A 15,457-nucleotide genomic window follows, 5' to 3' on the forward strand; every position below is an offset into this window, starting at 1 on the left:
TTAAAGGATTATAGCTAATTACACATCAATAAACGCTGAGAATAAAATAAATAGTCAACTGCCAGACATGCACATTTCCAAAAAGACAGAAAATGTAACTAATTTGCATTTCTAGAATATTTATTAAGATGGAATCCTTTATTACCACCAAGAATAACTGCTATCTCAGAGTTGATTGTGAAAGCTTACTTATATCACAGAGTTAGAAGTAAAACCATCTCTTAGATGTCTCTCATGGATATTACAGGACTGGGAACGTTGCTGCTTCTGCTTATATCCAGCATTTTCATCTTTATGACATGGAACAAAATGTACAAAAAACATAACCTTCCTCCAGGTCCAACGCCTCTACCACTGATTGGAAATTTGCTACAAATAAAATGGGGGGCAATGGCTGGATCACTTATGAAGGTTGGTTGTTACTCATAGGGTTTAGCTTAGAAAGAAGACATATTTCATAAGATAAATTATCAGGGAACTAAAGCAGCCTATGACATTCGTTTAGATAAGTGGTCATTATTATGTATAAGAAAAAATGACCTAATGGAAGTTAAATAATTAATGGATTATAATATCTCAACATGCAAGACATATAATGTCAGAAGGGGTTAAAAGATCACATCTGTGAAAGAATAATGGGACTGAGGGACAGTGATGTGTTAATTGGGTAAAAGCATTGTAGACATATTGTGATCTAATGTTAATGGGTTTAAGGCTCAGTTCAGTTTGTAGAAAAAGCATTATCTAATGACAATGACTTTTTGGGGTAATTCTTTGGCTCAAAGACGGTAAATCATTATGTAGCAAGCAGCCCTCTCTATTAACCAAGAGATTAATGAGTCTGTTCAGTGAACAAAGTGACATGGTTAATAGATTAAAAAAAAACCCATAGAGGAGGCAATGATGAGTTTATTAAGTTAAAGGGTCATGTCCAGGATAATCAGAAAAATTTAAATGCTCAGGTTAAAAAACAGTGACTGAATGACAGTGACATGTTTAATGGGTTAAAGAGACACTAAAGTCAAATCTAAACTTCCATGATTTAGAGCATAAAATAAAAAAGTTACAATTGCCTTCCAATATAAAAATGTGCACAATATTTTTATATGCACACTTTCTGGGGCACCAAGGCCTATTTAGCATGTGCAAATGTTCACAGTAAGTGCTATTATTTGTCTTTTTATTATGTTTTTGTCAGTTATGCTATTTTATTGTGCTTAATATTCCTGGTCAAAGACAAAAACAAAGAGAGTGACCAACAATCATATGTTTAATGGAATAAATTGATAACACTATCTAAAGCAAAAAGATAAATTTCATTTAGTTTGTGATAATATCAGCCTCCTAATAATTATGATTGTCATTATTATTATTAAATCATATTTGCCAGCAGTGTTCAGGGTACTATAGACATGTGCATTTAGGTTTGGACAAATGTAAAAAAGGAACAAATTGTAATTGTCTAAAAAATGAGTGGACCCTTTGATGAAATATTAAAATAAAAATGCAACAAACAATTTAGTTGATTTGTTAATGTGGTTAAAACCATTACTCTAAAGAAAGCAACATTTCAACAATGTTACTGTTACTTGATAGGGTTCAAAATTGTCAAGATTAAAGGTGAAGCTTTCATACTTCTTGACTAGCACAATCACTTTTTGTGCGGCTGCTACTGGCTTGTAGCAATAGCAGTAGCTACCATGTTAACTTATTCTGCCCTGCAGACATTCCCCATAGGAAATTGTAGACAAATATTTTCTTTTTGTTTTTCGATGACCCCATAAACAACAAAACGTAATAAATAATTTTTCCATAACAAACGAAACCAGAACAAAAATATAGAATAAACAGAAACAAAGGCATCTGCGTGTCCTGTAACTAAGACAGTTTAGAGCAGACATCATCAAACTTGGCCCTCCAGAGGTTTTGGAACTACATTTCCCATGATGCTCAGCCAGCTGATATGCTGGCTCAGCATCATGGGAAATGTAGTTCCAAAACCTCTGGAGTGCCAAGTTTGAGATGCCTGGTTTAGACTGTATGTAGCTACTGATAAAGGCAAATGGAAAAATACATTTTTTTGAGGTGAAAAAAAAAGCATATCATTGATGACCAATGTCGATCGGTACAATCAAACTCACACTGAGCGAAGCAGCTTTAGGCAGTTTGGTGATTGGCTTATTTGAATCAATGAGTTTTAATAGAGGAAGTAAAGTCTAAAGTCGTGGAACCTGGTGACCATTTTAAAATAGTAATGCTGAGATGGTACTGGGACCAAAATTATTGAGTTTTTCTAATATCTAGAGAACAAACAATTCAAGATTGAGGGCCTAATAATGATTTTAAAAAATGTAGGCATGGAGAGAAATAACAGCACACAAGCTAAAATGTGCCTTTATAAAAAATATTTGAGGGACCTTACAGTACTTTTGAGACTTTTTAGATAATCTCACCAGACCAGATAGCGTGGGGGCATCCTGCAGAGGCTTTGATACAAGGTAATCACAGAGGTAACAAATATATTAATATAACCGTGTTGGTTATGCAAAATTAGGGTAATAAAGGGATTACCTATCTTTTTTTTTATCTATCTTTTTAATATATAACAATTCTGGAGTAGACTGTCCATTTAATGGAAAAAAAATGAGTGTTGGTCAGAAAGAGAGAAGAAAAGCTTAGAGAAATATAAGAGTAAAAAAACACATAAGAGGCCTATTAGATGGAGTGGCACGTGCAATGCTTTGTAGCAATTAGTCTACTGGGAGAGGTTAGAGAAAGAGTTTGAGGGGCAAAAGGAAAAATAATGAAGCTGTGGGTTAGGTCAAGAGTAAAGGTAAATTAATACCGCACATAGACCCCTATTGAATAACCTTCAAGTGGACAAGTTTCCCAGGCAGGAAACCTATCCAACCACATGAGAGACCAGAGAGAAGGCATTTGCTTCCTGCATATATCATTACACCTGTAAACATTTGGAGCACCCCCTGCTCCTATTAAAATACTTACATGAGATTAGGACTTGTCAATCCTTCCAAATAAACCAGTCCTCAGATGATTTAGCTCTTCCATCTTTCAGGTGACAGAGGCTTTTTGTGCTCTATCTTACAGTTGTGGAACCAGTATGGGTCAGTCTATACATTGTACCTTGGCACGCGGCCGGTTGTTTTCATTTGTGGATATCAGGCAGTAAAGGAGGCACTTGTAGATCGTGCAGAAGAATTTGGCGCCCGTGGAAGACTTCCTACACTGGACAAAGTTGTTCAGGGATATGGTATGTATAACATTGAAATATTAAGATTATGGGGCTGATTTATCATTTTCTATCTGACATGATACGCTGTAAAAACACCATTATGTATATACATAAATTAATTACAAAAAAACACATTAGCACTTACTCACATGGCATGTGCATATCCCACATCATCGTCACATCAGTGGTGATATCATTATCTAGTGGCAGGTAAACATGGAAACCAGCAAAACCAAAACAAGCCATTCACTGCTCCAACAATGCACATCAAAACCAGGGGGCCGATTTATCATATGTCTGGCGGACATGATCCGCTGTAGTGGATCGTGTCCGCCAGACATCAATAAATTCCAACAGCATTTGCTGTCAGCATTTATCATTGCACAAGCAATGATTGTGCAATAGCGCCCCCTGCAGATTTTTGGATCGGCCGCTAGCAGGGGGTGTCAATGAATGCGATTGTATGCGATCGGGTGGATTGCTGTCCACCCCCTTTAGAGGCGGTGGACAAGTTAAGGAGCAGCGATCTTAAGACCGCTGCTTCTTAACTCCTGTTTCCGGCGAGTTTGAAGGCTCACGCGGAAACAGGAACATTAAGGGCCTAAGGGGTAGATTTATCAAACAGCGGATGCTGCAATCTACCCCCAATGTTTCTGGCTGGATGATTGACACCCCCTGCTAGCGACCGATTGGTACCTTTTGTTATTACCTTCCACCATATTAATTTTTGGATGAATGGTTATTTATTTGAAGTCCTGGGAAACTGTGTTTCCATTTTTTGTCTCAGAAGAAGCTAGTTTAATTTTGTAAATATAGGATGTTCCTCTTTTAGGGACTGATCCTTATTTTTATCAGACTCATTTAACCTATGACACCCTGTGTCATTTTTTTGGGGAATACTTGTAGTTTAGTGATATTGATAATAAGTAGTGTTTCTTTAAATGGAGTGAATGATTGATTTATGCTTATAGTTAGACAACCTAAGATATCAGAATCAACAAGTCTTAATGTGAAATCATCTACACCATCCACATGACCTGAAATAAATTACTAACACTACTCATCTATATGTGGTTATTTCACATTTGATCACTACAATATATCCCCCTCTTTTTAATTTATTTTGTTAATGTAATAAATTATATATTTTTAAATTAATTAACAATAAAAGTTATACATATATATTTATAGTTGTGCTCATAAGTTTACATATCCTGGCAGAATTTATGATTTCTTGGCCATTTTTCAGAGAATATAAATGGTAACACAAAAACTTTTCTTTCACTTATGGTTAGTGTTTGGCTGAAGCCATTTATTAACAATCAACTGTGTTTACTCTTTTTAAATTATAATGACAACAGAAACTACCCAAATGACCCTGATCAAAAGTTTACATACCCTGGTGATTTTTGCCTGATAACATGCACACAAGTTGACACAAAGGGGTTTGAATGGCTATTAAAGGTAACCATCCTCACCTGTGATCTGTTTGCTTATAATTAGTATGTGTGCATAAAAGGTCAATGAGTTTCTGGACTCCTGACAGACCCTTGCATCTTTCATCCAGTGCTGCACTGACAATTCTGGATTCTGAGTCATGGGGAAAGCAAAATAATTGTCAAAGGATCTGCGGGAAAAGGTAGTTGAACTGTATAAAACAGGAAGGGATATAAAAATATATCCAAGGAATTGAGAATGCAAATCAGAAGTGTTCAAACTCTAATAAAGAAGTGGAAAATGAGGGGTTCTGTTGAAACGAAACCACGGTCAGGTAGACCAACTAAAATTTCAGCCACAACTGCCAGGAAAATTGTTGGGGATGCAAAGACAAACCCACAAATAACTTCAGGTGAAATACAGGACATGTGGTGTGGCTGTTTCAAGATGCACAATAAGGAGGCACTTGAAGAAAGATGGGCTGCATGGTCGAGTCACCAGAAGAAAGCCATAACTACGCAAATGCCACAAAGAATCCCTTTTACAATACGCCAAACAGCACAGAGACAAGCCTCAAAACTTCTGGCACAAAGTCATTTGGAGTGATGAGATTAAAATTGAGCTTTTTGGCCACAACCATAAACGCTACATTTGGAGAGAAGTAAACAAGGCCTATGATGAATGGTACACCATTTCTACTGTGAAACACAGAGGAGGATTGCTGATGTTTTGGGGATGTGTGAGCTACAAAGGCACAGGAAATTTGGTCAGAATTGATGGCAAGATGAATGCAGTATGTTATCAAACAGAACGTCTCATTTTCCCCTTCTTGATTAGAGTTTGAACACTGCTGATTTGCATTCTCAATTCCTTGGATATCTTTTTATATCCCTTTCCTGTTTTATACAGTTCAACTACCTTTTTCCCACAGACCCTTTGACAATTCTTTTGCTTTCCCCATGACTCGGAATCCAGAAACAGTGCAGCACTGGGTGAAAGATGCAAGGGTCTGTCAGGAGTCCAGAAACTCATTGACCTTTTATACACACACACTAACTACAAAAAAACTGATCACAGGTGAAGATGGTTACCTTTAATAACGAAAACTAGGGTTTGTTTGAGTGCGCCTTTAACCCTAAGGTTATGTCTAAAAACTCAAATTAAATATATATTAAATGTTGTTTATTATACAATTTGTCTGTAGTGCATTAAAACAATTTTACATCTGTAACACTTAATCTCACTGTGAAGATATCTTAATACTATAATAAAATAACATACACTTTGCTTAAAAAATAACTTTTACTATATATTGATAAAAAACAATAAACAAAATCTCATACTATTCAAATAAAAACTTTTTGCAAGCATATGTAGCTCTATATAAAAACTTTGTAAAATAAAGCCTGACTTTAAAACACAGATTAACTTATTCCAAATGAATATTAATCATTCTGCAGTAAGCATATCGTAGTTGAAATATATTATTGCTATTTTTAAGAATTATTGAATGTTACATCCAGCGAAAGTCCGTTAAACATATATATTTTGGGATGTTCAAAAAAAACAATGTAGCAGAGACCCGCTCTGAATCTGTTGTGAGTAATAGTACTTATGGCCACAAAAGTCTCTTTTAAAATGTTGTTGTGCAAATTACCGGTAATTGCTAGGAGATTTTGATGGTACCTTCCTGCTTTTCTAGTTCCTCTCGCTTAGACCCTCTTGTACTTTTAACCACTCCGTCTGTCCACATGTGAGCAGTGTGATTGCGTCCCGCTTCCACAGCGCTCACTTAGGTGTCCTGACTTCCGGGGGGTTTGTACTGGCCTCTATAGCTTCCTTTGCAGGTGCTGGGTTGTCCATCTTGATTAACTCACTTCAGCGTTATTGTGTTTCTTTGCTACGCGTTTCAGCTGTTGTGCACAACCTTTCTCAAGCATTGTAATTGATGTATAGCCGGCTGGTATTTTTATACCTTCTGCCTAACAATCATCACATCTTTATGGGTCTCTGCTGTGAATCGTTAATTTGATCCGTTTGAATTATTTGAATCTTTTCATCCGTTGTTAGATAATAACATCACATTGTGAAACATATAATTTGTGCATCTTGTTCTATATACCTTGTTTTGGATACATTTAGTTTATTTGCAAAGTTACTCTCTCCATATACTTAAATTAATTCCCTACAATTTATATATACATAATAATTTTGTCCTCAATACAGTTTTCTTATATATAAAATTAATGAGTTAAAAAAGATATATAAATTCAATAAAAACGACATTGTTATCTTAACTGATTTATATATTAAATTAGATTGCAAATGTGAGCTTGGTAAGTTATATTTTTAGTGATAATTATATTTAATGTCTGTATTCAGAATACTTTACCCCTACCTATATATATATAAACGATTAACTCTATAAAAAACTAATATTAAAATGGTTGTGAGATAAAAATGATAAGAAATGTAGTTGAGATTATAAGGCAAGAGCCTATAATGGGGAAAAACAAAATATTCAATTAAATATAAAATAGTTTTAAGAGGGAGATGCATATATGTATCTATGGAAATTTGTGAATACTAAACTTGAGAATAAAAACATTATTTGGATTTAACTTTACCCTAAAAATAGAGAGGTGTTGGACTCTATGTTTAATCCTTTTGGTTGTAGAGTATCCAGCTCATAGATCCATTTGAGTTCTAATTTTTGTAGTTCTTTTTCTATATTTCCTCCTCTCCAATTTGGTTTTTAATTTTGCTATTGCAGTATAGGTAAAAAAAAATTAAATTACAATTATTACATTTTAAAAAATGTTTAGGGACCGGAAGATCTTTATTTCTGTCATCTGTAGCTTTTTCTATTGACAGAATATGCTCTCTCACTCTCTCTCTGACTGATCTGGTGGTCTCTCCTACATACTGTTTTCCACATAAACAGGTTATTAGGTATATTATGTTTTTATCAGTACACCTAATAGTATCTTTAATTACATATTCTTTACCTGTACTGTTAGATCTAAACTTAGTCCGTTTTTCTGAATGCCTGCTCGCTTTACATGCTAAACATGGAAAGAAACCTTTTATTTCCTTTCCAAAAAGATCTTTGTCTTAATTGTTTTTCCTTTTTAATTCAGTAGGTGCTAATTTATTTCTCAAATTATTAGCTTTTTTATAAATTATATGTGTTCTATCGCCTATAATTTTTTGAGTTTTTCATCCCTTTGTAATAAACCCCAATGCTTGTTTAATATTTTCTTCACTGTATCATAATTACTATTATATTGGGTTATAAATGGTACTAATGGTACCTTCTTTTTATCTTTCACTTTGCTGTTTTCCTCTTTATCTATAATTTCATTCCTATTTCTTACTTTCACCTCTTGCCTTATTACCTCTATATCTGTTTCTTTATAGCCTCTTTCCACAAATTTATTCTTAATAACCTCCGATTGTACCAAATAATCCTTCTCTTGTGTACAGTTCTTTTTAATACGTAACATCTGTCCCTTTGGTATATTCTTCTTCCATTTACTATAATGACAACTCTCAGCATGAATGTAATTGTTACAGTCTACAGGTTTAAAATGTGTTCTTGTATTCAGTACATTATTTTCTACAAAAATTTTAAGATCCAAGAAGACTATTATTTCTTTACTACAATCAAAAGTAAATCTTAAGTTTTTATAATTTTCTCCAATTTGGTTATAGAAGTCCAGAAAAGAGGCATTATCACACCTCCATATCATAAAGATATCATCTTTATATCTTTTAAAGCAGACCAGGTTCGCTCCAAGTGGCGTATTGGAAAGAAATTCACTTTCCCAGTGACCAATAAATAAATTTGCATAGCTTGGAGCAAACCTGGTCCCCATGGCCGTGCCGCATATTTGATCATAAAATTTATTCCCAAAACTAAAGTAATTGTGCATCAAAATGAATTTGATACTTTCCAATATAAAGTTCCTTTGTTCCTGAATTAAGGAGTGATCTGTTCTAAGATAATATTCAACTGCTTCTAAACCGTCTCTATGTTTTATATTTGAGTATAGTGAAGCTACATCACAAGTTATTAACTGCATTCCTTTGCTAAATTCAAGTTGTTCAAGTATTCTTATTAGATCTGTCGAATCATTTAAGTAACTATCTAATGAGGTGACATATTTCTGAAGGTATATGTCTACATATTGAGATAGGTTAGCAGTGAGTGACCCTATTCCCGATACTATTAGGCGTCCTGGGGGATCAGTAATTGATTTGTGTATTTTTGGTAGTATATAAAATACTGGAATTCTTGGGTAAACTAGCAAAAAAATAATTATACTCCTGTTCTGTTATAATTTCATTATGTTTAGCTTCTGTTAAGATCATTCTTAATTCCAATTTATAAAAACTAGTTGGATACCTTGTACATTCCTTATACGTAATTGGGTCATTTATTAAATCCATACATATTCTATTATAGTGGTCTCTATCTAAGACCACTATTCCTCCACCCTTGTCCGCCGGTTTAATTACTATATTATGCAAACTCTCTAATTCTCTTAATTCCTTATTCTCTTTTTTTGTCATATTATATGATTTTTTTTCTCAAATCCTCATCGTTGATTTTCCTTAGATTTTAACTTACTAAAGTTTTGAACATCTCTATTGCTGCTCCCTTCTGATATTTTGGATAGAATGTACTTTTATTTTTTTAAACCAGAATGAATAATCCCCTTTGTGTCTTCATTAACCTTTTCGGTCATTTGTCTTTCTAATGGTGTTTTCGCAAAAAAAATTTTTTAGGGTCAATGTTCTTACGAATTTTTGGACATCTATATATGTATCAAATTTACTCATTCTATTATTGGGAGCAAATGTCAAACCTTTACTTAATATTTGTTTATGCGTGTCTGTTAGTGTGACAGTACTCAGGTTATAAATCCCTTTAAACTTGTCTCCTATTTTTGTCTTTTTTTGTCTTTTGGTTTTACATAACTTCCCTCCTCTTTTTCATCTTTTTCTGGTACCTTTCTTTTCTTTTGGTTCGTTTGTTCCTGATTTGGCGGGTTTTCTTGCCTGTGTACTTGACTTACCCCTAAAAAAATCTTTCTCACTTTGTAACCTAGATGTGTCCTGGTTTTGTAGGGGTGAAAATGTATTACTCAGAGTGATTGTGTTAGTATTATTTCTTATATGAGTTCCCCCCCCCCTTTCATGATATCCATTATCTCTTCTATTATAATAATTGTACCCTCTCACGTCTCCTTTGTCATTCCTTCTCCAATCTCCTCTATTTGGATTAAAAGTTCTTCTCCAATATTCTCCATTATTAGATCCATTATCATATCCATTCCTCCTTTGTACTCTATTATTATGACTATAACCTGTGTTGTGCCCCCAATTTTGTTGTCTCATATTGTTATAATCATATGAGTGCATTCTTTGTTGATTGTTATAATTGTTATAAGGGTGCATTCTATATGGGCCATTGTGTGTAACTGGCCCTTGGTGATTATAATAAACCCCTTCCTTTACATGCTTTTGATTATCTCCTTGTGTTTGTTTTTCTTCAGTATCATGTTCCCTATTTTGATTAGGTTTATTTAAATTATTATCTTCATTTTTGTATCTGTCAACTCTCCAATAATGTGTGGAGAAATTCATTATACCTTCTTTACCCTCAAATTGTTCGTAATCCTCTTTATCTCTTTCAAATTTGTTAAGTTTTGTGCTTATTAGCTCTTTCTTGGTTTTTTACATCTGCTCTCTAATTTTTTTCTCTCTCTATATAATCTTTTTGTGTTTTAAATAGTTTCCCTTCAAGTTGATTTATTTCATTCCCCAATTTAATTAGCATATCACCTCTATAGTCTTTAATTAGTTCCATAAGTTTCAGTGATGCTTCCTCTAAGATGTCTCGCCATTTAAAAAAAAAAACTTTATCCTTTAAAAGCACATTATTTTTTTATACGTAGTCCTCTAGGGACTCTCTTCTCTTTTATATACTTTTCTAAAAAGGCATATTCGATATTATGTTTTAATTTATTAATCATTATATGTTCTAAATCTTTCATCATTTTCTTAATTTTCTCTTCTCTATCTTCCTCATTTTCATTTGTATTTATTTCTTTCACTTTTTCTTTAATACTTGTATTATTAAATATTGAATTCACATTTTCATAGATACTAGATCTCAAGTCAATTGAGGTTTAAAGAGATTTTTTTGTGTAAAAAATAATGACAACAGAAACTACCCAAATGACCCTGATCAAAAGTTTACATACCCCGGTGATTTTGGCCTGATAACATGCACACAAGTTGACACAAAGGGGTTTGAATGGCTATTAAAGGAAACCAATATTTGCTCTGTTTCAAGTGCTGAAGGTACTTTTGTTGAGTTAAACACTCAAAACGTTTCTGAACAACCTCAAGATTAAATGAAATTTGCAAAATGAAAACTAGGGTGTGTTTGAGTGCGCCTTTAACACTAAGGTTATATCTGAAAACTCAAATTAAATATATATTAAATGTTGTTTATTATACAATTTGTCTGTAGTGCATTAAAACAATTTTAAATCTGTAACACTTAATCTCACTGTGAAGATATCTTAATACTATAATAAAATAACATACACTTTGCTTAAAAATAACTTTTACTATATATTGATAAAAAACAATAAACAAAATCTCATACTATTCAAATAAAAACTTTTTGCAAGCATATGTAGTTCTATATAAAATCCTTGTAAAATAAAGCCTGACTTTAAAACACAGATTAACTTATACCAAATGAATATTAATCATTCTGCAGTAAGCATATCATAGTAGACATATACTACTGCTATTTTTAAGAATCATTGAATGTTACATCCAGCGAAAGTTCGTTACACGTATATATTTTGGGATGTTCAAAAAAACAATGTAGCAGAGACCCGCTCTGAATCTGTTGTGAGTAATAGTACTTATGGCCACAAAAGTCTGTTTTAAAATTTTGTTGTGCAAATTACCGGTAATTGCTAGGAAATTTTGACGGTACCTTCCTGCTTTTCTAGTTCCTCTCGCTCAGACCCTCTTGTACTTTTAACCACTCCGTCTGTCCAAATGTGAGCAGTGTGATTGCGTCCCGCTTCCACAGCGCTCACTTAGGTGTCCTGACTTCCTGGGGTTTGTACTGGCCTCTAGAGCTTACTTTTCAGGTGCTGGGTTGTCCGTCTTGATTAACTCACTTCAGCGTTATTGTGTTTCTTTGCTATGCATTTCAGCTGTTGTGCACAGCCTTTCTCAAGCATTGTAATTGATGTATAGCCGGCTGGTCTTTTTATACCTTCTCCCTAACAATCATCACATCTTTATGGGTCTCTGCTGTGAATCGTTAATTTGATCCGTTTGAATTATTTATATCTTTTCTTCCGTTGCTACATAATAACATCACATTGTGAAACATATACGACTAGATTCCGAGTTTTGCGTTAGGCTTAAAAAGCAGCGTTAGCCGGTCCTAACGCTGCTTTTTAACGCCCGCTGGTATTACGAGTCTTGCAGGTACAGGTCTACCGCTCACTTTTTTGGCTAGACTTGGCAATACCGCAAGTTCACTTACGTAAATTGCCTATCCTCTTTTTTCAATGGGACTTGCATAGCGCCGGTATTACGAGTCTGCCAAAAAGTGAGCCGTAGACCCTCTCCTGTCAAGACTGGTACCGCATTTTAAAGTCAGTAGCATAAAACTCGCCGTAGCATAAAACTCTTAACTAAAGTGCTAAAAAGTACACTAACACCCATAAACTATCTATTAACCCCTAAACGGAGGCCCTCCCACATCGCAAACACTAAAATAAAAATTTTAACCCCTAATCTGCCGAACCGGACATCGCCGCAACTATAATAAATATATTAACCCCTAAAATGCCACACTCCCACCTCGCAAACACTAGTTAAATTTCATTAACCCCTAATCTGCCGCCCCCAACGTTGCCGCTACTATATTAAAGTTATTAACCCCTAAATCTAAGTCTAACCCTAACACCCCCTAACTTAAATATAATTAAAAGAAATCTAAATAAAAATTACTATCATTAACTAAATTATTCCTATTTAAAACTAAATACCTGTAAAATAAACCCTAAGCTAGTTACAATATAACTAATAGTTACATTGTAGCTAGCTTAGGGTTTATTTTTATTTTACAGGCAAGTTTGTATTTATTTTAACTAGGTAGACTAGTTACTAAATAGTTATTAACTATTTAATAACTACCTAGCTAAAATAAATACAAATTTACCTGTAAAATAAAACCTAACCTAAGTTACACTAACACCTAACACTACACTACAATTAAATAAATTACCTAAATTAAATACAATTACCTAAATTCAAATAAATTAAAGTACAAAAAAACAAACACTAAATTACAGAAAATAATAAACAAATTACAGATATTTAAACTAATTACACCTAATCTACACTGTGTGCATAATTATTAGGCAAATGAGTATTTTGACCACATCATCCTCTTTATGCATGTTGTCTTACTCCAAGCTGTATAGGCTCGAAAGCCTACTACCAATTAAGCATATTAGGTGATGTGCATCTCTGTAATGAGAAGGGGTGTGGTCTAATGACATCAACACCCTATATCAGGTGTGCATAATATTAGGCAACTTCCTTTCCTTTGGCAAAATGGGTCAAAAGAAGGACTTGACAGGCTCAGAAAAGTCAAAAATAGTGAGATATCTTGCAGAGGGATGCAGCACTCTTAAAATTGCAAAGCTTCTGAAGCGTGATCATCGAACAATCAAGCGTTTCATTCAAAATAGTCAACAGGGTCGCAAGAAGCATGTGGAAAAACCAAGGCGCAAAATAACTGCCCATGAACTGAGAAAAGTCAAGCGTGCAGCTGCCAAGATGCCACTTGCCACCAGTTTGGCCATATTTTAGAGCTGCAACATCACTGGAGTGCCCAAAAGCACAAGGTGTGCAATACTCAGAGACATGGCCAAGGTAAGAAAGGCTGAAAGACGACCACCACTGAACAAGACACACAAGCTGAAACGTCAAGACTGGGCCAAGAAATATCTCAAGATTGATTTTTCTAAGGTTTTATGGACTGATGAAATGAGAGTGAGTCTTGATGGGCCAGATGGATGGGCCCGTGGCTGGATTGGTAAAGGGCAGAGAGCTCCAGTCTGACTCAGACGCCAGCAAGGTGGAGGTGGAGTACTGGTTTGGGCTGGTATCATCAAAGATGAGCTTGTGGGGCCTTTTCGGGTTGAGGATGGAGTCAAGCTCAAATCCCAGTCCTACTGCCAGTTTCTGGAAGACACCTTCTTCAAGCAGTGGTACAGGAAGAAGTCTGCATCCTTCAAGGAAAACATGATTTTCATGCAGGACAATGCTCCATCACACGCGTCCAAGTACTCCACAGCGTGGCTGGCAAGAAAGGGTATAAAAGAAGAAAATCTAATGACATGGCCTCCTTGTTCACCTGATCTGAACCCCATTGAGAACCTGTGGTCCATCATCAAATGTGAGATTTACAAGGAGGGAAAACAGTACACCTCTCTGAACAGTGTCTGGGAGGCTGTGGTTGCTGCTGCACGCAATGTTGATGGTGAACAGATCAAAACACTGACAGAATCCATGGATGGCAGGCTTTTGAGTGTCCTTGCAAAGAAAGGTGGCTATATTGGTCACTGATTTGTTTTTGTTTTGTTTTTGAATGTCAGAAATGTATATTTGTGAATGTTGAGATGTTATATTGGTTTCACTGGTAAAAATAAATAATTGAAATGGGTATATATTTGTTTTTTGTTAAGTTGCCTAATAATTATGCACAGTAATAGTCACCTGCACACACAGATATCCCCCTAAAATAGCTATAACTAAAAACAAACTAAAAACTACTTCCAAAACTATTCAGCTTTGATATTAATGAGTTTTTTGGGTTCATTGAGAACATGGTTGTTGTTCAATAATAAAATTAATCCTCAAAAATACAACTTGCCTAATAATTCTGCACTCCCTGTAATAGCCCTATTAAAATAAAAAAAGCCCCCCCAAAATAAAAAAAAACCCAAGCCTAAACTAAACTACCAATAGCCCTTAAAAGGGCCTTTTGCGGGGCATTGCCCCAAAGTAATCAGCTCTTTTACCTGTAAAAAAAAATACAAACAACCCCCCCAACAGTAAAACCCACTACCCACACAACCAACCCCCCAAAAAATACTAACTAAAAAACCTAAGCTCCCCTTTGCCCTGAAAAGGGCATTTGGTTGGGCATTGCCCTTAAAAGGGTAGTTAGCTCTTTTGCCGCACAAAGTCCCTAACCTAAAAATAAAACCCACCCAATACACCCTTAAAAAAACCTAACACTTACCCCCTGAAGATCGATTTACCGGGAGACGTCTTCATCCAAACCGGGCGAAGTGGTCCTCCAGACGGGCAGAAGTCTTCATCCAAGCCGGGCAGAAGTGGTCCTCCAGACGGGCAGAAGTCTTCATCCAAGCCGGGCAGAAGTGGTCCTCCAGATGGGCAGAAGTCTTCATCCAGACGGCATCTTCTATCTTCATCCATCCGGCGCGGAGCGGGTCCATCTTCAAGACTTCTGACGCGGAGCATCCTCTTCATCCGACGACTAACACAGAATGAAGGTACCTTTAAGTGACGTCATCCAAGATGGTGTCCCTTAGATTCCGATTGGCTGATATAATTCTATCAGCCAATCGGAATTAAGGTAGAAAAAATCCTATTGGCTGATGCAATCAGCCAATAGGATTTAAG

General features: G+C 35.2%; 1 protein-coding gene across 1 annotated transcript in view; it reads left to right on the forward strand.

Moving 5' to 3' along the window:
• Positions 1–225: 225 nt before the first annotated feature.
• LOC128636033 (cytochrome P450 2G1-like) overlaps positions 226–15,457 on the forward strand; it is a 77,418-nt gene continuing 62,186 nt past the window's right edge. The window contains exons 1-2 of the mRNA XM_053689107.1: positions 226–411; positions 3,109–3,271. Of these exons, the coding sequence (XP_053545082.1) occupies positions 226–411; positions 3,109–3,271 (349 nt within the window). The remainder of the gene's footprint in view (positions 412–3,108; positions 3,272–15,457) is intronic.

The sequence above is a fragment of the Bombina bombina genome, chromosome 7, assembly GCF_027579735.1.
Source record: "Bombina bombina isolate aBomBom1 chromosome 7, aBomBom1.pri, whole genome shotgun sequence".
NCBI classification, from domain to species: domain Eukaryota; kingdom Metazoa; phylum Chordata; class Amphibia; order Anura; family Bombinatoridae; genus Bombina; species Bombina bombina.